This window comes from Aquila chrysaetos (assembly GCF_900496995.4).
Source record: "Aquila chrysaetos chrysaetos chromosome W unlocalized genomic scaffold, bAquChr1.4 W_unloc_3, whole genome shotgun sequence".
Taxonomy (NCBI): domain Eukaryota; kingdom Metazoa; phylum Chordata; class Aves; order Accipitriformes; family Accipitridae; genus Aquila; species Aquila chrysaetos.
In genome coordinates this window covers 2,009,888-2,032,885 of record NW_024470323.1, presented here as the reverse complement: position 1 = coordinate 2,032,885, position 22,998 = coordinate 2,009,888, and the positions used below count along the sequence as shown (strand labels likewise).

General features: G+C 37.7%; 1 protein-coding gene across 7 annotated transcripts in view; it reads left to right on the top strand.

Annotated features, from left to right (window-relative positions):
* Positions 1-21,958, top strand: part of LOC121232390 (erbin-like) — a 138,526-nt gene extending 116,568 nt beyond the window's left edge. For 5 of the 7 annotated variants that reach the window (XM_041121558.1, XM_041121557.1, XM_041121560.1 and 2 more), the window contains 7 exons: positions 322-1,825; positions 11,433-11,576; positions 12,397-12,525; positions 13,384-13,593; positions 14,725-14,817; positions 15,416-15,490; positions 19,380-21,958. In XM_041121558.1, coding sequence (XP_040977492.1) covers positions 322-1,825; positions 11,433-11,576; positions 12,397-12,525; positions 13,384-13,593; positions 14,725-14,817; positions 15,416-15,490; positions 19,380-19,487 — 2,263 coding nt within the window. In that variant the 3' untranslated portion in view covers positions 19,488-21,958. The remainder of the gene's footprint in view (positions 1-321; positions 1,826-11,432; positions 11,577-12,396; positions 12,526-13,383; positions 13,594-14,724; positions 14,818-15,415; positions 15,491-19,379) is intronic. The other 2 variants (XM_041121562.1, XM_041121561.1) reach the window with 1 other exon arrangement.
* Positions 21,959-22,998: the final 1,040 nt, after the last annotated feature.

Sequence of the window (22,998 nt, the reverse complement as noted above, 5' to 3'; positions counted from 1 at the left end):
ATTGAGTTATTGTCACTTTGTAATTTTTGACGCTTTTAAACTTTAATAATTCCTGTTGAATTTAATTAAACTTCTGAAATCAGAATATGATCATGTAATTGATGACACAAACAAGAGTTGCCAAAATGGGCCCTCTGTATAATATATTTTTGTAATGGTAAGATAGAAAATCATAAATTTGGTTGTATATTGGTCTTTGTCCTGTATTGTGTGTACAGTATGGCTGTTTTGCATGTTAATAATTAATTTTTCTAAAACAGTTCTTAAAGGAATATGTTGGTTCCTTTTGGAATTTCTTTTGAGCGACATCTTCTTTTCCAGGCAAGAAGATGAAAATTTGAATAATCTTTTGCAAACTGGAGGTGAATTGAGCATTACAGTAGAAGAAAAAATAAATGTGCAAGAGAAGGTTACAAATTTGTCTGAATACAAATTAAGCCTGATAAGAAAAGGTGTTGATCTAAGCACTCCTATGGAAGAGTCTCACAAATCAGACCAAATAAACATGAATATCAATAAACTGGTTAGTGAAGAGGCAGTGCCAGTTCCTGTAGAAAGGTCACAAACACAGAAAATAGTTTCAGTAAAGGGCTTTTTGAATAACAATATGAAAGAAGAAAGCGAGTACTTGGAAAATGGAAATAAATATCCTATAAATAAAGTAAATGGACATCCCGAGGAAGCAGTACAGTCTCCCAGTAAAGACGAACTAATGAGAAGCACTACAGTTGATGGTGATTCTTCTGCTGAGCTGTCTGTTTCAAGGAGCACTGAAGATTTGTCCCCACAGAGAAGTGGTCCTGTGATGAAATCTCACAGCATCACCAGTATGGACACTGGTCTGAAAATCTACAATATTGTCAATGAGAATGGATCTCAACAGTCAAACTCAGTGGTAAAATCAGCATCTGGTAGTGCAGATGGAAAAAACATAGTCCGAAGTAAATCTGCTACTCTTCTGCATGATCAGCCTTTGCAGGTTTTTCCTGGGCCGTCGTTGTCATCTGGTTTAGTATCTTCTACAAAAACTGTGTTCAAGTTTGACTCAAATCACAATCCTGAAGGTGCTAATGTAGTGAGAGGATCAGTGACAAGTGGTGCACAGATGTTCTGCACTCCCCAGTATAATATTCAGTACAGCAGCAGTGCAACAACGAAAGACATCTTGCGGCCACAGAAACAAAACACTCAAGTAGAACAAGGCAGCTTGCCTCCTTCACGTCTGCTTAGGTCTGATAGCACAGAAATCCCCAGCTATGTAAAGAATTCTGCCAATATGAATTTATCCAATCATAACAATGTCCGAGCCAGCGCTGTGTATGACACTCAACAACAGATGGCTAGGAGACACATAGATGTGTGGGCTATTCCACCAAATGATAGACTGCTCCCAGGAGCAACCAGACACACTCTTCAAAGGCAGAACCATGTATCCTCTACAGCTTCTATAAATGTTGGGGATACTGGACCTTCAAGGTGGGCCCGGGTTCCTGAAGGGGACTATTTAACATACAGAGACTTGCATTCAGTGGGCAGAGCTCCACCAGTAATGTCTGGGCAACAGAGACCTCTTTCTGCCAGGACATACAGCATTGATGGTCCACATGTACCCCGACCACAGAGTGCTCAACCATCGGTGAATGAAATACCAGAAAGAACTATGTCAGTTAGTGACTTTAATTACTCATGGACTAGCCCTTCAAAGATATCAAACCCAAGGGTTAACTCTGACCACTCTTTATTAGACCCTCCAGGAAAAAGTAAAGTCCCTCATGACTGGAGGGAACAGGTGCTGCGACATATTGAGGCTAAAAAGCTAGAAAAGGTAAAAATAATAATTTTTAAACTTCTCTACCTTTCTGTTATCTGAATATGGAATAAGTTAAATAATCTGTGTTTTGAACTGCTTTTAATTACCAGTAAAAATGTACTTCTGATATTGCCTTAAAAAGGATAAACATGTTTGTGCTGAATATGTGAGAAACAGTCAAATAGTACACTGTAAATGAACTTTTACCCCAAAGAAAAAAAAAATCATGCTTGTTGTTTTTACATCATACTTGCCAGCGTAGTCCAATTGCTTTAGAATACATTAAATAATGTCATATTGACCTGCTGGACTGCAAGGCCAGCTCTTTTAGGCCAGGCAATTTTTATTGTTGTTGTAGCATTGCATTCATATTATACTAAAATATTCCCTTATACTTCTTGATCTTTCTGTTTTGCCTTTTTTCCCTATTTCTTCACTTTAAGAACAAGGAAAAGAAAATCAGTAAAATCTATTTGGAAATATAGGTCTACAGCTTCAGTTGATGAAGAATTCAAAAGCCATAATTAACATATATTTGCCTCCAAGACAGTTGTCTTTTGAAGTTGGATATTTGACAGATTGTTGAATGAATATTTATTGCTGTGAGATGAGAACACTTTAAAATCTTGTTCATTTCAGGAAATCACAGGAGGTTTTGATATAACTAGAGATGATGAAAAGGATTCTTTATGTACTGTAAATGCTATCAAGAATTTGAGCTGATATGTAGAGCTGAACAATTACATATCTTCAAAGAATTTGAGACTGGAAGAGTGTAATCTATGCTGTCCAGCTAAACCAATTTAAAATATCATCACTAAATATTGGGCAGAATGTCATTACCTGATCCTGTTTCCTTGGAGGGGAAGTAAAGCAGCCAAAATACATTTTGATTATGACAGCTAGATGGATTTTCTTTTTCTTTTGAAAGAACATAGTTTGGTTTGTGATTATTACGCTAAATACTGTGATATCATAGAATCATGAATCATAGAATGGTTTGGGTTGGAAGGGACCTTAAAGATCATCTAGTTCCAACCCCCCTGCCATGGGCAGGGACACCTTCCACTAGACCAGGTTACTCAAAGCTCCATCTAACCTGGCCTTGAACACTTCCAGGGAGGGGGCATCCACAACCTCTCTGGGCAACCTCTTCCAGTGCCTCACCACCCTCACAGTAAAGAACTTCTTCCTTGCATCTAATCTAAATCTACCCTCTTTCAGTTTAAAGCCATTCCCCCTTGTCCTATCACTACATGCCCTTGTAAAAAGTCCCTCTCCAGCTTTCTTGTAGGCCCCGTTTAGGTACTGGCAGGCTGCTATAAGGTCTCCCCGGAGCCTTCTCTTCTCCAGGCTGAACAACCCCAACTCTCTCAGCCTGTCTTCATGGAAGAGGTGCTCCAGCCCTCTGATCATCTTTGTGGTTCTCCTCTGGACTCGTTCCAACAGGTCCATGTCTTTCTTATGTTGGGGGCCCCAGAGCTGAACACAGTACTCCACGTGGGGTCTCACGAGAGCAGAGTAAAGGGGCAGAATCACCTCCCTCAACCTGCTGGTTACGCTTCTTTTGATGCAGCCCAGGATACAGTTGGCTTTCTTGGCTGCAAACGCACATTGTCGGGTCATGTTGAGCTTCTCATCAACCAACACCCCCAAGTCCTTCTCCGCAGGGCTGCTCTCAAACCACTTATCGCCCAGCCTGTATTTGTGCTTGGGATTGCCCCAACCCATGTGCAGGACCTTGTACTTGGCCTTGTTGAACTTCATGAGGTTTGCACAGGCCCACCTCTCTAGCCTGTCAAGGTCCCTCTGGATGGCATTCCTTTCCTCCAGCGTGTTGACCACACCACACAGCTTGGTGTCATCTGCAAACTTGCTGAGGGTGCACTCAATCCCACTGTCCATGTCGCTGACAAAGATGTTAAACAGCGCCGGTCCCAATATCGACCCCTGAGGAATGTCATTCGTCACTGGTCTCCACTTGGACATCGAGCCATTGACCACAACTCTTTGAGTGCAACCATCCAGCCAATTCCTTATCCACCAAGTGGTCCCTCCATCAAATCCATGTCTCCAATTTAGAGACAAGGATGTCGTGCAGGACAGTGTCAAATGCTTTGCACAAGTCCAGGTAGATGACATCTGTTGCTCTTCCCTTATCCACCAACACTGCAACCCTGTCGTAGAAGGCCACCAAATTTGTCAGGCATGATTTGCCCTTAGTGAAGCTATATTGGCTGTCACCAATCACCTCCTTATTTTCCATGTGCCCTAGCATAGTTTCCAGGAGGATCTGCACCATGATCTTGCCAGGTACAGAGGTGAGACTGACTGACCTGTAGTTCCTCAGGTCTTGCTTTTTTCCCTTTTTAAAAATGGGGGTTATGTTTCCCCTTTTCCAGTCAGTGGTAACTCCTCGGACTGCCACAACTTATCAAATATGATGGATAGTGGCTTAGCCACTTCCATCCGCCAGTTCCTTCAGGACCCACAGATGCATCTCATCAGGTCCCATGGACTTGTGCACCTTCAGGTTCCTTAGATGGTCTCGAACCTGATCTTCTTCTACAGTGGGCAGTTCTTCATTCTCCTAGCCCCTGCCTTTGCCTTCTGCGACTTGGGCTGTGTGGCTGGAGCACTTGCCCATGAAGACTGAGGCAAAAAAGTTGTTTAGTACCTCAGCCTTCTCCATGTCCTGGGTAACCAGGTCTCCCATTTCCTTCCAGAGAGGGCCCACATTTTCCCTAGTCTTCCTTTTATCACCAACATACCTATAGAAGCTTTTCTTGTTGCCCTTGATAGCTAAAGAAATTTAGTTGAAGATGGTTGAAAAAATTACTTTTAACTATGATTTTTCTTTGGAAATCCAAGTATTTAGAGGGATGGGTTTGGTTTTGTTTGTTTTAAGTTGCATAACTTATGTTGATAGAAAGGGATGGGGTTTGTTTTTAGAGAGGCCTGTGCAACAGCCACACCAGTTCTTCTGATCCATTTTGAGTCAGATACAACATAAAATATTTTAAGACTTTCACAGTACTGTGCTGTAGTGTGGGGAACCTTTGTCCTACAAGGCAATCAAACCTCACCATGTTCCAACCCTAATAGTGCATTCTTTGATCTTCTTTTCTCCTGGATGCACATATCAAATCTTACATGAAACAATAGAGAAGTAAAAATCCCAGCAATAATTGAATGGAGAGGGAAACAAAACTTCAGCATACTGCTAATGCAATTTGTTTATAGCTCCTTCCTATATCATCTACATTTGATATGTTAGGAATGATGTTTAATACACCAGTGAGATCTGTTCAGGTACTAGAGCAGTGTAGTCACCTTGACTAAAGTGAAATTGATTGCCTGACTTGATTCCTTTTATATCTGTCCGTACTTTCTATTACACTTTATATGTAAACTTTAATTTTTGTTTCCTACTAGAATGATATGGAATAGCTGTTGTTAAGTTCTTAGCTATGCATCTAATTTAACAGATCTTTAGAAGTCTGTTTTGTATGTGTGTGTTTCTTTTGTTCTGGCCTTGAAGAGTTTTAAAGTAGCTTTTACTTATGTCACAACCCGTGCTGGACAGACCAGGGAGGGGTCGTGTTGAGTTTGGAATTCTCTCGGGCTAAATTAAGGTGAAACGACACCAAGCGATCAGTTGAACGTTTTATTCATGGCAGAAGCAAACTGAACTTGGAAGGTGTAACAGTAGGTGGCGTGGTTTCTCTCAACAGGAATTGGCATAGAACTACCTCAGGGAACCGTGTAACCCATGGTAACCATATACATCAATTCAGGGAATAAGGAGAGCCCTCCTGTTGAGTCACGAGGTTCAGAGTGGACCCCCTTGCTTTCTAGACGCCCTCTCAGAGAAGAGCCTAGGGGCGGCTGGATCCACTCCTAGTCCCAGACTTGGTCAACGGTTTATGTCTAAAGGGATGAGGTGTAGGGATTATGGAAAAGGAAAGAGAAAAAGAAAAGAGAAGAGAAAGATTTCACCAGTCCTGGGTCCAGCGTTAGTCCAGCCAGCCTAGGAGTCCAGTCCCAGAGGGCACATGTGGGGCTTCAGTTTGTGTTCTTTATCATCTCCTTGCCCCTCCTTTGGGCGGGCACTCAAACTCATTAGGCTAATTAGGTGTCATGAGCAGTTTGTGCTTTCAGAACCTTTGGGAAATGGGTTGGTGGGCTTGGGGGTCATTTGGGGAGTAACTTCTCCTTCCCTGCAGACATGACCATTGTTTGATCTTTGGCCATACATGGTGAGCTGCCCTGCTCAGCGCATCAGAACACGGAGCTGTGCACCCTCCGGCATGCCCTCCCTGTCCTGTGCTGTTGCTGATGTCCTGTGCGGATAGGCTTCTTTTCACCTGTGGTTCCTTGCTATGCAGAACTTGCCCCACCACGATGTTTGAGACATTAACTCTTTCAGTCTCTCACAATTTAGCAATCTGACACTTTTTTATGGATTTAAAAGTGAATGTGTATGTAATTGTCTACTTTATATTCTCTGTGATATGACTGATTTTTTAAAAAAAAATCTGAACTGTGAAAAATGTAGATATGATCCTATATGGCAGCTGGCAAATATGATAATGTTGAAAATCTAGGGATTCACTGGATATTTCTTTGTTCTTTTAAAATAATGGTTTCAGATATTTTTGTTTGTAACTAAAAATTAGCTGGGGGGGGCCTTAATCTATAAACCAGACTTCTGAAATGTTTTGAAGTCTGAAAAAAATTTCAGTAATTACAGAACTTATTTAAGGAACAAGCATTTATTGGAAAATGTTTTGACAAAGCTTTCATGGATTTAAAATGGCATTTCTTTTTCTTTTAAAACATAAGATACAACACTGACAAAAACAGGTATACCAAATTAAGCCTTATGATGAATATTTAATTCATATCTTCTTGCCTGTGGTTATAACAGTGTAGGTTAATAGTATTACCTTTGCTGTGACTCTTCAGAGTCTGTTATTGAATTTAATCATGTTTATTTCTATGATGTGCTTCTTAGGAAAGAGTATGTAGTGGGTTTTTGGGGGTTGGTTTTGTTGGTTCTTTTTTTTTGTGAAACTCCTGAAGTAATTGTTTCTTTTTGTTTTTATAAAATTTAGTAACAGTGTCTGCTTATTGGCCAAAATTGGAGAAGCTAGTTATTGAGTTTTTTATTAGCCCTTTTTACCTGATACAGGTGGAAAAAAACCTTTCAAGAGTTTAATTTGCATGAGGAGAGATACAGGATAGTTTTAAGTCCAGCAAAAATGATTAACAATGGATTCCAGCCAAGTAACTGGCATTTGTAACCTTTGACAAGATGTAAGGGGGCATACTCTGATCAACTAAAATTATCCATCTGGTTGAAGGAAGGTGAAAACAGTTGATGAGACTATTTGTAAATAGAAATTTTGCATATATTCATGAGAAACTGTTTGCTTACAAAGCATATTTTATTGTGGGATAGAGAAAAGGGCTTCTTTAAATGTCAAGCTGCTCTCTAGTGGTCATAATGTAAGCTGTTAGAAAGTATGCAATCAATTCTGCCCCCCAACCTTATAAATTTAGTGTACAGGTGAGTTTTTAAGAACAGTAATATTTTTCAACATATTTTCTTTTGGAGTGTGACTTGCCGATTTTACTACCTGATATGTCACAGTAGTGTTCTATAGTAGTCTTGTTGAAAGTTTTCATTTAGGAATTTAAGCTAATATTGCCTGTGTAAAACACTAGTCACACACATTTTATTGTGTGGTAGAGGAATTTCTCATCCGTAAACTGCAATAATAAATATCTGCAATGGTTATCTGCAAATATCTATTATATTTCTATGTGCTGAGTAGGCAGAAACAGTTGCTGGGCCTGATTCTCTCCTTTCCTTACATATATATTTTTTCTTTTTTTGTCATTGTGGATCTCTTGGGAGTTCATCAGGTGTGTGTTTGCTTTCAGTTCTAATTTCATCTGGAATTAAGTGCTCTCTTTTTTATCTACTTTATCTACTATTTATCTAGAATTGCAGAGCTTTCAAAGAAGAGGTCATAAAGTTAGATTCCTACTTTCCATTTCAGAAATTAAAATAGGTGGTTTTATTCTCAAAGTTGCCAGTGTATGGTGCCTTATTTAGAAAAAAAAAAAGTCCAAGTGTTTCAGTACTGATATAGAATTGCAGTTTTAATCAAAGTTTGAATTTTTTTCCTGATTTTTTTTTCCTCTACATACCTAATTTAGAAAAATATTTCAATTGGTATGGCCTCAGATTCTTTCCAAGTTAAGCTTGTTTAAATATGTCAAGGGAAGTAACTTCAGTGGGTCTGTGCACACATAAAATTAAGTGCTTAAGTGTTTGTAAGATCATAGCCTGAAGAATATTTTGACACTGATAAATTATAGGAATGCTATCCATTCAGTAGCTGTCAGTTTTAAATTTTTATTTAAGTTTTATTTTGTTTCTCCATTTTTAATGGACTACTGAACCATCAATGTATTATAATGATATTTTGTGGAGGTAAGAAATCAATACATCATACTTCAAAACGAATAAAATTCTTGTGCATTTTGAATGTAAACAACAAAAGTTTTGACCCTGCAAACATTTTATGACAGTAGAGTTTAAATTATATGTAATTCTCCATATGTAACTCTTCAATAGGAATGCTGTCACTTACTGAAGATACTTTTTTTTTTGGTCAGGATCAGAAACCTAATAATTTTTTTTTTGTCTTCTCCCTCGTGACTGAAGGAGAATAGTTTCATAATGTTTAAGTTCCTCTTCTTTGGGATAAACTGGTATCTTACTAGAATTCTACAAGATTTCAAACAAAGGTTTTTTTAGCTTGCGTGCTTTTATTCAGAAAGGCTTTAAGCATCAATTTTAAGCATTTCAAGTGTTCCAGAATACTTTGAGCAAACTTTTTCTAATCAAATTTAACTAAAGAATTTTAGATAGTCAAGGTAGGAATGAAAAGTGAAGGTATTTCTAGACATTTAATATAGCATCAAAGGATTATTCATGTCCCTTTAGCTGGCAATTGATTCTAAGTACTGTAAAATAAATAAATTTTTTAAAAGGCTAATACTTAAGCTTAGAAGTTAAGTTACCAGTTAAGGCTATTCTAAGATAAGTAAAATGTAGAGTCTTGTTCCCTGCAGATATTTGAATTTTTTTAGTTCCTTTCTATATCAAAATTTAATGGATTGCCATGAGAGACTCCAGCCAGTCTTAAAATTATGACAGTATTATCCAATAGAAATTCTTCTAGGTAAATTCCACTATTGTCTTGCACCTAAGTAAATGTGTTAAGGTACTTCAATTCCTGAAAAACACCCTTTTGAAATCTGAAAATGTTAATTCTCTTGTAAGCTGCAAAATAGAGAATACGTTCTGATTCTTAGCATTCAGAAAGAATGTAAATAAACCCCAAAACTATGCTGCTACCTGCCTGCATCTAAACTGATTCCTTTAGAGGCTGTTTTTGACTACAAATCCTGATTTATACGCCAAATACTTTTTTACTTTATACATAGCCATTTTTTTCTTGATATATTGTAGCTTTTTAGTAAACTTAGCTTTCACAAAAATATAATGGAACATGGCATGTATATTGGTTAGTGTATATTAGTTTAGAGTAGCTGAAATGAGATTTCTGAATAAAACTCCTCTCAGGCTATGTAATCACCTTGAAGCTCACTAAACTCAGTTAACTGAAGTCTTAATTCCTGATGGACAAGTTTGTGCCTCTACAAATTGTAGGAAAGTTCTACCTCCTATTGCAGATCTACCTTAGATTGTCACTATTTATTGACCATCTCTTTGGGTCCTTCTAAGAGAAGAGTGAATCTAATGGATCTAGGGATCTTTATAGTAAGACGGTCTGCTAGAGACACTTTCAGAAGATAACTTTCTAGTCTCACCATGCATTCCTCCTATTTTTATTTGTCTTTTTGCCATTTACAGAAGATGTAGAGATATAGGAGCCTCTGAGAGGAGCTTCCTGTAAGGAGACTTAAGGGGGTTGCTTGTACAAGTGGGGAAAAGGCCACCTGGCTAATTATATAGAATATTTTGAGAAGAGTTGTAAGAAGATGCTTTGAGACACTAAGGAGCTAAGGAAAACTGGCTTTAGCAGTTTCATCTGCGTGTTTGGACTGAAACTTAGAGGAGCAGTAGGCTCAGATAGAATGTTTAGTAAAGAGAGACTTGAATGCCGAGTACAATTTTCCCCTCCCAAGAGGGGAAAAGCTTCTGGAGACTTGTCTGGAAGCTTGAAAAATACACTGACTAGAGAACAGGATAGGTGTAGAAGAGGAGCATGAAGAAAGCTCATTGTGCCACTGAGTGAGATTATCCAAGAGCCTTGGCCAAGAAAAGCCAAGTATTGTCAGTAAATACTATTTTCCAAGGGAGTTTCAAATGACTGTGCTACCAGATCATCTGGGGAGTATGAATATGCAGAGGCATATGACTTTGATTATTAAACTAGTTTTAGTTTCACAAGATAAAGCTAGTATGAAAGAGCAAATGTCTGCCTGAGGACTAGTGACTATTTTCAAAATCAGATTAGTATGTGTAGTCAACAGACAAACACCAAAATTTATTTATTCATGTAAGAGTTGTTGCAGTATCTTAGTCAAATGCTATATATTTTGAACTTTTTTTTACTTGGAAAAATAAGAAACTTTAAAAAAAACCCACAACTTTGGATTTGCTGGGTTTTGATGCTCTGTGGTATATCTTTTACTAGGATCATATTTTTTCATGGGTCTTTGTCACTTTTTTAAGATAGGTTTGTTTCATTTCTCAGGTGGCACATGGGGGATTTTCCTTTTCTTCTTTTGTGCAGTCTTTTTATTTTTTTTTGTTCTTATAGTTACAAAAGTCCATGGTGGCAAGATGGTAATGTCTACTGCTTTCTTTCTATTACCCTTGCCAATATTGCAGAGGTCAGGTTTGCAAGGTAATGAAGCTCAAAACCAAACCACTATCACTTCTGTCCTTGAGTTCATGTTACCTGTTTGATTGCCTACAGTGGCACAGGGATGGACTCCAAGGTTTCTTACCAGCCTCTTTTTCTTTAAATGAGGCTTGTTCACATTCTTGAATGAAGTGTTATCAGAATGCATTGTGGATGTTGACAGCATTGCAATAGCAAGAAAACCCAGTCAAACAGTCAAATCTCTGTGTAAATTTTTATTTGTACCATACCAGTAATAGGGGGGAAAAAAAAGAGACAAAATAATAACTGGTAATTAGATGGTTTTCCACAGGTGTGTATCTTGACCGCCAGCTTCTCTTCCTACAACATATTTTATATATTGTGAATTTAATGAAAACCTAGATATTTTGACAAGCTGTGCACCTTTGTTGTTTTTCCAGATACACAAATGTTTGAATTACTTTATTTACATGTAATTCTGCATGCAAACTGCTGATTGCATGCTGATTTACAGTAAATAAAAGTAAATAGGGGTCACTGAGTTGTTTTATACATCACAGTGGCACTGTTCTTGCATGTTTTTCATCTTGCATGACAATGGAATATGTTTGTATAGTCTATGTATAACATGTCTTGTGGTTTATGCATGCTGCACTAATCTCTGTTAAATCTGTCCCCTCTTTATTCAGAGCATGCTGTCTAGGTCCTTTAATTCCAATTATGCTGCAGTTAGCAGCTTTCACTATGGCAGCTCTAGGGATCTGCATGGCAGCCAGGGTAGTGTTGCCTTGATTGTTGCAGACAGAAGAGGTTCTGGTGTGCACATTGTTCGAGTGAGTACCTACAGGAGGCTACTGCAATATACAGAAGGAGAAAGAATAAACTGTGAGAGCTGTCCTTAAATTGATAGAGTTATCCTTTTATATATGGACAATGCTTTCAATAAAAAGGATATAATTTATGTGCTGGATTTTTTTTTTAGGCATTAAATCAAATACTTTGCCTTCGCTTCATATGCTTTAACCTTATTGCAAGGCTTTTCAATTTAATGTCATGAAGTTGAGTTTTCTAATTGGCTTTTATAGATGGTTGAACATATGTAAAACTGTCTGGTTTCGTTGTACATATGTGAACAAGAGATTACCATTCTGAATTTAACCTAGGTTATTTTATTTTGCTTTTTCCTCCCCCAAACAAATTCCGATGATGTAAACTGTACTGTAAGATACTTTAGGCATTCAAAGAAATTAATATTTTAGTTTGTAAGAAAACGTGAGGAAACGACTCCTTAACTCTAAGCATCCTAAGTGATGTTATGGTATCCATAGTGAGCAGGATAAAGTCAACAGAAGGCTTCTTTTAACCATGTGAATCCTTGAATAGGCAGTCTTTAGCATTTGTTGACTTTTCTTATCAATGTGTTGGTGATCAAAGACACCTCTGCAGTTGCTAGTTTTTGTAAATATCCAGCAATATTTTATGGGTGTGGTGTCTTGGCTAGTATGATTTTTCTACATAAACAATGTACTAGCTAGTCAAAGAAGATAAAGAACGATAAAGCCCTTAAAATCTTTTATTCTGGGCTTCTTATGAGAATTTTTTAATTTGAATAATATGAAGACATTCTTCTTTACTGCTTCATTCTGTTTAAAGCATCCCCAGGCTCCTCCTCCAGGAGACCAATGCCAGGATGAGGTATTCATTTCAGGACAGAATTACTCATCTGCCATGCTTATTCTCAAAGATATTCCTCTGGACAGCATGAAGAAAATAGCTGTGCAGGTGATTATCTACATGACACCATGGATAGGATACATTTATTATTATTTGTAGAAAAATATGCTGTTGGAACTGTGGGGCTTCTTTAAAATGTAAAACAGGATTTGACTTTCACCCAGGTATTGAAGGTGGCGCAACTGAAACAGCATCCTCTTTTTGGAAGACAAAATAGTTACTATATGAAGGGGGATAGTTTTCATTTTTCTTCAGCAGGGACTTTGGAAGAAGAAATTTGCATCAAAAGACATAATTGCAAGTAGAAATTGGAATATGGCAGATGATTTCTGGAAAGCAAATTGAAGCTGATTAAACCTTTTAAAGAACAAACTTGAAATCTGTTGTGATGAAATTCTGATGATAAACTAGAATTTGTAGGAGACATTCTGTATTCATCTCTAAGGACCATCTATACGGGCAGGACTTACTACAATGAAACTAAATGGATGCTTGTAAGTTATTATGATGCAGCAATCTATTTTCTTTTTATAAATTCAGTAATTTCATACTAATGAAATTAATAATGATATCAACCAAGTGTCAATACTGTCAGTGGCACTGCCAGAAAATAATGATTGAGATAACTCAGTGAAGCAAGTGCTAAAAGCAAAGACCTTGTCTAATCTGTTCTAGTAGATTAGCACTCAAAGTAAGTTTTTGGTTTTCAGATTTTTTTTCTCAGGAGGTCAGAGCTGGTGAATATAATGAAAATTGAGTGCAATTGTACATGATCCAGAAGAGTAGTTTTAGTAATATTCCTAGAAGTAAAAGCAGTCAAGCATGAGAAATATTGAAATAATAAAGGAGGAATTGAGGATTGCTGCTTATAAAATGTATGACACTGAGTATTTATGTTTTATTCAGATACCTTTGACAAATGGACAAATGTGCCAGCCTCAAAGACCTCAGGCAAACTACAGCCAAGTCCATCATCTCCCTCCTCAATCGTCAGTAGCAAGACATCCATCTAGAGAACAATTAATTGACTATCTGATGTTGAAAGTTGCCCACCAACCTCCCTGTACCCAGTCTCAGTGTTCCCCCAGACAAAGCCACAAATTGGCAAAGCAAGAGGTAAGGATAAAATCTAACTTGAATATATAACATCTGTCTGTCAGTGGCAATGAATTGTTATATTGTTTTTGTTTATTACTGTTTCTCTGTAGACGGTGACAGAAATCATATAGGAATTTATCTCCAGCAGAAGACAATGTTATCTCAGTGCGGTTCTACTGAAATCACACATTCCTTCTAGTTTTGAGCTCTCTTTCCTTTTAATGTGAACATTTTTAAAGAGAAATGTGGTAGTTTCTTAACAGAATGTACCAGAAACTTATGCTTGCATCTTTATACTGAGATAGAAATTTATTTCTTGACTACATTTATTGATCACCAACTAATTTTTGATGTAGTAACTGAAAAAAATACAAAGTAGCAGTACAACTTAGAGTACTTTGCATCTATTCATTGCTATCCAGAATGGTTCAAAAACCTGCAAATGTAGAAGTGTGCAGCCCTAAACAAAACCCAGGATAAAAAAAAGCATAAGCATCTGATGCATGCCTAATAATTATTTATGATAAACAGATGTGGGTAAGAAATTCTTATACAATTTAATGGCAACTTTCTGTTCTTGGACATAGGATGTTTCCTCTGTATTGTTGTTTTTTGAGAAAATACCGAGAGCTATGTGCTAGAATGAGAACATCCACTTTTTGTGTAAAATAAGTTTTCTAGTCAACTCTTCTGGCAAGAGAAAAGGGAGACAGTGTTGGCTATGTAGAACTTAAAGTGAAAGTAGGAACTAGGTTTGATTATTAAAATTCAGCTAGAAGTAGCAAAGAAATAGGAAGAACAAGTTCTTTCATATGAACATGTATTTTTACTGGGGGCATTAAATTAATTTACACAATATCTAAATATCTCTGAATTTAAAGCCTACATGGACTACTGTGATTATAATCATAGCAATATTTGTGTAAAACTTGTGTACAATGATACAAGATGCTGTTGTATTGGAATTTTGTTCTGAATTAATATTATGAGATATAATACTCTCTTGAATTGTGATAAATGGGGGGTTTTTGAGGGTTTTTTCTTTTTAAAAGCTTTTGTTCAGCTGAATTCCTTAATAGTAATAATTTCATTACAGTAGTTTTGGATGCAATTTTTCAGCCAGTTCTAACTTCGGTTGTAACTATTTAGATTCGAGTCAGAATTGTCAAGGATCCAGAACTTGGATTTAGTATATCAGGAGGAGTTGATGGTAGAGGGAATCCATTCAGACCTGAAGATGATGTGAGTATTTTATACTAATGCATCTTAAAATCATTCTGATTAATTTTTTTTTCTAGTTTTTACCAAATTAAAAAATATGTATATCCCCCAAACCCAAGCCACTAAATTCCAGGGCTTGATGAGAGAAAATTGAGGACAAATTATTATGTAAAATCAAGGTGGTAGGCAACCACTGTGGTCACATGAAAACACAGAAGATTATTCTGGCTGAGTGCTTCTTGCACTGTTCTAGATATGAGTCAACAGATTTGAGATAGTGAATTATGGAGTTTACAATTAGGAAGCCTCTTAAAAGAGAACATGATTTAGCCTACAGCCTTATTTCTGGTGGTTGATAATTCATCTTGACATGTACATCTGCCAAATTAAACAAAGGCAGATTAGAATTTGCCCTTCAATATTCTTTTAAAGGCAATTCTCCTGGATTTAACATCAGAAAAGGAAGGCAGTCACACAAGCCAGTAGATCTGTAGAATAATATCACATTCTCTTCTACTTGGGATGGAAAACTGAGATGTTTTGAATTGCATCTGTTTCATGCTACCACAATATTTATGAAATAAGTTGTTAAAAAAGTCTTCCACTTCTGTTTTTCAAGGGTATATTTGTAACCAGAGTTCAACCAGAAGGACCAGCGTCTAAGTTGTTGCAGCCTGGAGATAAAATAATTCAGGTACTGTAGTCATCTCATTAACTAGCCTGTGTAATATACCAGTTCATTTTTAGTTTGTACCTTTTTGAAGAGCAGGATATTTAATTTTTATATAGATTGCCAGTATCTTTTCCAGAAGCATTCTTATATTCTAGGATGATGCTTTTCGTTTTCTTCCACCTAACATTAGGATAGGTGATACAGGATGAAGCATTAATCAGTTGGATCATTTTTCATATTCTGGACATTTTTCACACTTTTAAAGACAAAAAAGAGGCCTAATGTTGGCATTCAAGATGGAATGTGAGCGTTTTCATTAGGCTTTACTATCATTCAGTTATTTAACTTGTGGTTATTTACATGCAGTTTTCTGAATAATGCATTGTCTGAACACCAGCAGTTGCAACTCTTACATTCCCCTCCATCCTGCGGTTCTTGCCAGTCTTTGCTGCCTCTCCCCCATCTGACAGGCTGGACATGTGCAAGCACTGGCAGAAGCTACCTCTTTGCTGACTGATAACTGTCTGGTCACAGCATGTACCTCCTGGCTGCCTCATCTGCTGCAGGCAAGCCAAGTAGATTGCTTCAGGAGCCATGGCTTCTGGGCTGCAGCTGTGCAGTTCTTTTCTGTAGGAAGTCAGTACCTTTCAGACTTCTACTGTATCAGATTTGTTTGAAATTTGTCTGATGGGCTCATAAATTATTTGGGAAGGGGTCAAGGAAATGGACAAAGGGATTATATAAGCCTTACTTCCTTAGGGAAACAGGCTAACAGGACATTTCAACAGTGCTGTAGCCACCCTTAAAGTTGCAGAGCTTGTTAAAAATTATTAATTATTCACCACATTACTAGTTTGAGAATGTTTATAGAGTCAACTCTGCTGCATTTCTGTTTTCTAAAAAAAACCCAAAAAACCACCCACAAAAAAAAAAAAAACCACTATTATTTCAATTAAACCACAGCCTCATGTGAACTTTCTAAAACAAAGCCAAACTGCACACAGAGCATAATTCTTCCAATGAAAGAAAAAGCCAACAAGCACACAGAAAAAAAAAACCCAAACTAAGATCAAGTTGTTCCAACTAAAAGATAGCTTGGTTTTGAGCATGGCAAATAGTTCTGTACTTGTTCTTCCTCATTGGGGCTAGAGAAAGCTGGCTTTAAGTCCTATTTCTCTTTGTTGTGGTTTAACCCCAGCCAGCAACTAAGCACCACGCAGCCGCTCACTCACTCCCCCCCCCACCCAGTGGGATGGGGGAGAAAATCGGGAAAAGAAATAAAACTCGTGGGTTGAGATAAGAATGGTTTAATAGAATATAAAAAGAAGAAACTAATAATGATAATGATAACACTAATAAAATGACAGCAGTAATGATAAAAGGATTGGAATGTACAAATGATGCGCAGTGCAATTACTCACCACCCGCCGATCGACACCCAGTTAGTCCCCGAGCAGCGATCCCCCCACCCCCACTCCCCCCAGTTTATATACTAGATGGGACGTCACCTGGTATGGAATACCCTGTTGGCCACTTTGGGTCAGCTGCCCTGGCTGTGTCCTGTGCCAACTTCTTGTGCCCCTCCAGCTTTCTCGCTGGCTGGGCATGAGAAGCTGAAAAATCCTTGACATTAGTCTAAACACTACTTAGCAACAACTGAAAACATCAGTGTTATCAACATTCTTCTCATACTGAACTCAAAACATAGCACTGTACCAGCTACTAGGAAGACAGTTAACTCTATCCCAGCCGAAACCAGGACACTCTTACTGATGTAGACAACTTTAAGGAGGGAAACCCTCCAACACTCCATACAGGAACAAGAAGCATGTTAAACCTTTGAAAATACTGGCAACAGATTTGTTATATATTTATAGAGTGGAATGTGTGTTAAAGGGTGACTTTAGTTTTAATGGTTTATTCCTGTATTTATGGAATTTCATTTGTCTTTGTGAAATTTATAATGAAGTTTCCTTTTGTCATGCTGGCACTCTGCTTGGGTTTTGCTTTTTGTTTAATGAGGAATTTATAGTTTGAAAAAGAGCTGAAGAAGTTGCATTTGCATGCTTAGACAATTACAGGCTGTTTCGTTTCTCATAACTAACAATATTTTTTTGTGTAACAGCATGTTCTTTATACTCGTGATAATCCCAGTGACAATGTAACAACAGCCCTACTGTCTTGCCGCTTAGACAACATCTGCGGTTTTTGACTGAACATCATCTCTCCCAAAATGACTTTACTATGCTTGATTTTGCAACATTCTCTGTAAAACGTGCATTAGACATGCATATTATAATGTGTCTGATACATATGTCTAATAAAAATATTCTACATGACTAGTGACTAGATAATTGCATGTAAGTCTTAAGATATTGTTGCATATTAGGTTAGGACTAGGACATTCTGTACAAATGATGATTTGGAAGGGTTATTGCCACTTTTGCTTTCTGAACAGTCTATATGTAAAACTTTCTCTGCAACCCTAGACAGATTTAAAAATCACTGCCTTTATAACAAAGGATTCAGCTGGTAGCAACAGCAACTGTTTGGTGATGGGATAAGCAGCTGCAACTCCAAAACAGCACAGCTAAGGCACAGCTAAGGCACAGAGCGCACGACCAGTTCTCTCTGTTGCCATATAAGGGGCTGTAGCTCATGGAGAAAGGTGGGATGCACAACTGGAAGCAGTAACAGTTTAAACTGGACAAATCTGTCATTCCGCAAGATTTTACCACCCAGATGGAATATGAATTTGCAGTAATAGACCCTGAGAAGTTGAACCATAGCCATGTTTTCCCTGTCTTTTGTAGGCCACTTAGGCTTGCTTGTATTTGCCAAGCCAAACCTGTCCCAAGAATGACATTGTTGCTTAGAGTCATAGGAAAATTCAAGCTGGGGGTGACCTCAGGAGGTCTCATGCCCAACCTCCTGCTCAAAGCAGGGTCAGCTAGTAGGTTGGAACAGGTTACTCAGGGATTTATCCAGGAAGGTCTTAGAAAACTTCCAAGGACAAAGACTGCACAACCTCTCAGAGCAACCTGGTCCACTGCTAGACATGGCAGGGGGGCGGGAATTTTCATTACATCCAGTCTGAACTGTGTTCCACAAAGAACTGGTGGGGGTGTAGAATTAGTGTGTCACAATATAATGGTCTTAGTGTTAGTAACAAGTATTCTAAGCTCTTTTCTACTTCCTATTACTACTGTCTCAACTCCCAAGCTATAGTAGCAGACCTTGTGGTAAGTTGGATCAGTTCCTACCAGATTGCCTGATTAAATTGTCTGGATTTAATTGCTGAACGATAACATGCTCTCCTTCTGAAATCAGCCCCTCACGTGAAAGGTGAGAGTTCTCCTAGATACATACTTCATAAGGAATTAAAGGTACTGGATTTCTGAGGATACAGAGAAACATAGAGGAGAACACCCAAAACATGGGAAGAATTTGGAGTGCTAGAAAGGGGAGTAAAGTCCTACTAAAATGGCTCCCAATGCCATGAATGTTTTTTTGTTAAAGGCTTCAATAGCTTTAATTTATCACAAATGCCATTTCTAGTATTTAAACTGGGATGTATCATTTGTACTGCATTTTCTTTTTTTGGTGTGGCTGTATTGAGGCTGATGAATTCGATGTCTGATGTTAATGGCTTAAAGTTCAGCTTTCTCTTTTGGTTATTTGCAAATATATTCAATACCTCTGGGGCAAAATTCTTCCAAGGCTAACACAGTAGTTTAATTTCTTGTAGCATACAGGTACATGTTCAACTCACATCAACAATGTAATCTGCAAATCTGCAGTGTTTTATTGTCTGCATTCATATAAAATTTTATTATTTTAAACTTAGTTCAAACTTAAACTAACATGAAATATGAGACTGTCATTTTCAATTTTAAAATTTTCTTTTTAGGCTAATGGATACAGCTTCATCAATATTGATCATGGACAAGCAGTATCTTTGCTAAAGACTTTTCAGAATGCAGTGGAACTCATCATTGTACGAGAAGTTTCTTCATAAATACTGTGGATTGAGGGGAAAAGCCAGCAGGATTCATTGAAAGACTTATGGGAAACTGAATATTTTGCCTATTTTTATACACAAAAGGAACTTGAAAAGAATTATGATCAAAATTTGTACAGGAAATTAAATCCTGAACTTGTGGTTAAAGGGGGAAAAAACACTGTATAGAATGTTCAAGAAATAATTTTGGAAATTCATATGGTGAATAAACTTGTTTTTAAGCATTATAGCAATCTAAGAATCACTCCTCCAAGAACAAACCTGTGTTGATTTTTTTTGTACAGATGGTTGGTTTATTTTTGGATAATTCATACACATTACTAAACTTGGTGCAAGGCTTTGCGAAGCCTTCGTTGTAGCCAATGGACAGATGGCAGGACTGTCTGTCCTGTAGCTGTTTATTGCCTTTATTTTTATTCACCAGATATTAATGTGTTATGCTGAAAACACTTCTGTAGCTATGGACAGAAGATATGAAATGTTGGCTTTGCTATGTGCACATTGTATAGATGAACAGGTAGATGGAAGGTGGTGCTGGTTGGACAGAATAAAGGTCAGGTGAAACAACTATCTGCTATCTAAATCTGGAATCAAGAAAGAAGAAAAAGTGTTTAGTTCTGGAGTGTATGTCTACCAATAGAAAATGCAACAAAGGCTTACGGTGGTTTTTTTAGGAAGACTGTAACTACAAATTTGTGTTATTCTACAGGATTTGTTCTTAATGTAGTCATTGAATATTCATTTGCCACATGTGATTCATGTTTAGTTGGGTTTTCTTGCATACAGAATTTTTTCAACTGTACTGTGGAAATGTGCCCAGAGGTTTTGCTCCGTCATGGAAATCCCCAATTTTGTGCAAATGGTGATACTTATCTTTATAAAAAGTACTCCATTTTAACCTTATAGATTTTTAAAAAGAAACTGAAATGGCCAGTTTTTAAGGTTGTTGCCTGTAACATATATTTAAACACAAAGTAAATTATGCAGGAAAGGTTATGAAAGTCATCTCGATTTTGTTTGGCCTTTACATTGCCTTGTTAATCAAAAAGGAAACCATACATATGGAGCTAGGTAACCAAAGCAAGCTTGTGAAATTTTGAACAGTGATAGAGAATCACTGTGGTGAGATGGAGAGCAAAGGGAGGGTGTACTTACAACCCACCAGTTCATAATGATGTTTCCTAAAGGGCTGTTCCTACAGGTAACATTAAATGTGAACTAGACACTTCAGAGTCATTAAAGGGTTTCTAACTATATTAATGTAATAGTGATTTACCACAGGCTGCCTTTGTTCCTTATTACTGTATAAAATATTCAATTATGCTTTTATTAATTTTGTTTACCAGAAACATTATTTTTCTCTTTCTCCTTTGTAATTCAATAGAGACTGCATAATCTGCTGTGATAATTAATATGCAGTTGTTATGGACCAGGGAAAAGTGCCATAGAAGACCAATAACTGTTTTTAATCAGGGCTAATGATTAGACTGTCATTGGAGCAATATTCAGTTATTGCAGTTCATTTTTAATTACATATAATTTGGTAGTTTGAAACGGGTATAAGTTGCTTTTTTCAACCCATGTGTACAAAAGTTAATGCTTTTAATAAAGCTAGCAAAAAACACCAGCCTCCTGTAGTTTTGGAACAATGAGCTGGAAGAGAGAGGAATTATACATAGCTAGTGGTAATAAACAGGCAGTACTTAAATAAGTGAACTGCAATATTATTGCACTGCTTTCAAAGATGTTAACTATTGCTTATTGTACTGTGTATAGTTCTAATAATTTTAATTGAAACCCTTTAGCAACTCTTTGTATATTTTAATTATTTTTAGTTGATTTTTGGTAATATTTACATAGGAAATGATTTTTTTATATATATTACCAGAAATGTGCTGTATTTTGATAAAATTCACTTATTTTCTGTGTGCTGTTAATATTCAAAGAAGAGAATGAGAAACATAGCTATATAATGGCAGGCTTCAGTGTTCCCCTTCCAAGATGTGTTTTGTTGTTGTTTAGTTTCTATTTTTTTATTTGAAAATGCAAAATGTTCACACTGCCTTTTAAAGGGAATGCATACAGACAAGTCCTAAATTAACTTGGTCTTCTACATAACCTGTATCTTTGGGAAGGGGAAAAGTCCAAAAAGCAGAACTGATTCTTTACTGATCTTGGACTGACTTTGTATACATTTTGAAGTACATTTAAATATATCACTGAGGAATTATACTGTATTGTATTTTGCTTTAATGGTAACAGAAGTTTTAAACTTAATTTTCAGATTTACGTATCACAAGAAAATTCTACCAAAAACTGTTTGGCTCTGGTAGAACTGTAGGAGTAGAGATTTATAGCAAGAAGTTTAGTACTTCTTGTGGAAATAGAATAGTTGGAAGGGACCCACAACAATCATCTAGTCCAACTGCCTGACCACTTCAGGGCTGACCAAAAGTTAAAGCATGTTATTAAGGGCATTGTCCAAATGCCTCTTAAACACTGACAGGCTTGGGGCATCGACCACCTCTCTAGGAAGCCTGTTCCAGTGTTTGACCATCCTCTCAGTAAAGAAATGCTTCCTAATGTCCAGTCTAAACCTCCCCTGACACAGCTTTGAACTATTCCCATGTGTCCTGTCACTGGATACCAGGAGAAGAGATCAGCACCTCCTCTCCACTTCCCCTCCTCAGGAAGCTGCAGAGAGCAATGAGGTCGCCCCTCAGCCTCCTTTTCTCCAGACTAGACAAGCCCAAAGTCCTTAGCCACTCCTCATAGGACTTGCCTTCCAGCCCCTTCACCACCTTTGTTGCCCTCCTCTGGATGCATTCAAGGACCTGAACATCCTTCTTAAATTGTGGGGCCCAAAACTGCACGCAGTACTCAAGGTGAGGCTGCACCAATGCTGAATACAGCAGGATAATCACCTCTTTTGACCGGCTGGTTATACTGTGTTTGATGCACCCCAGGATGTGGTTTGCCCTCTTGGCTGTCAGAGCACACTGCTGATTCATATTGAGCCTGCTGTCAACCAGAACCCCCAGATCCCTTTCTTGCAGGGCTGCTTTCCAGCCACTCCTGTCCCAATTTATATTTGTGCCCAGCATTACTCCATCCCAGGTGCAGAATCTGGCATTTGGACTTATTAAATTTCATCCCATTAATCATAGCCCAATGCTCCAATCTACCTAGATCCCTCTGCGAGGCCTCTTGTCCCTCAAGAGAGTCAACAATACCTCCCAGTTTGGTATCATCAGCAAACTTGCTAATGGTGCATTCAACTCCTGCATCCAGATCATTGATAAATATATTGAACAGAACTGGCCCTACAATTGAGCCCTGAGGAACACCGCTGGTGAATGGTTGCCAGCCAGATGTAGCCCCATTCACTACAACCCTTTGAGCCCTGCCCTTCAGCAAGTTCTTCACCCACCACACCGTGAACCTGCTCATCCCACAGTTGGACAACTTGTCCAGAAGGATGCTGTGAGGGACAGTATCAAAAGCCTTA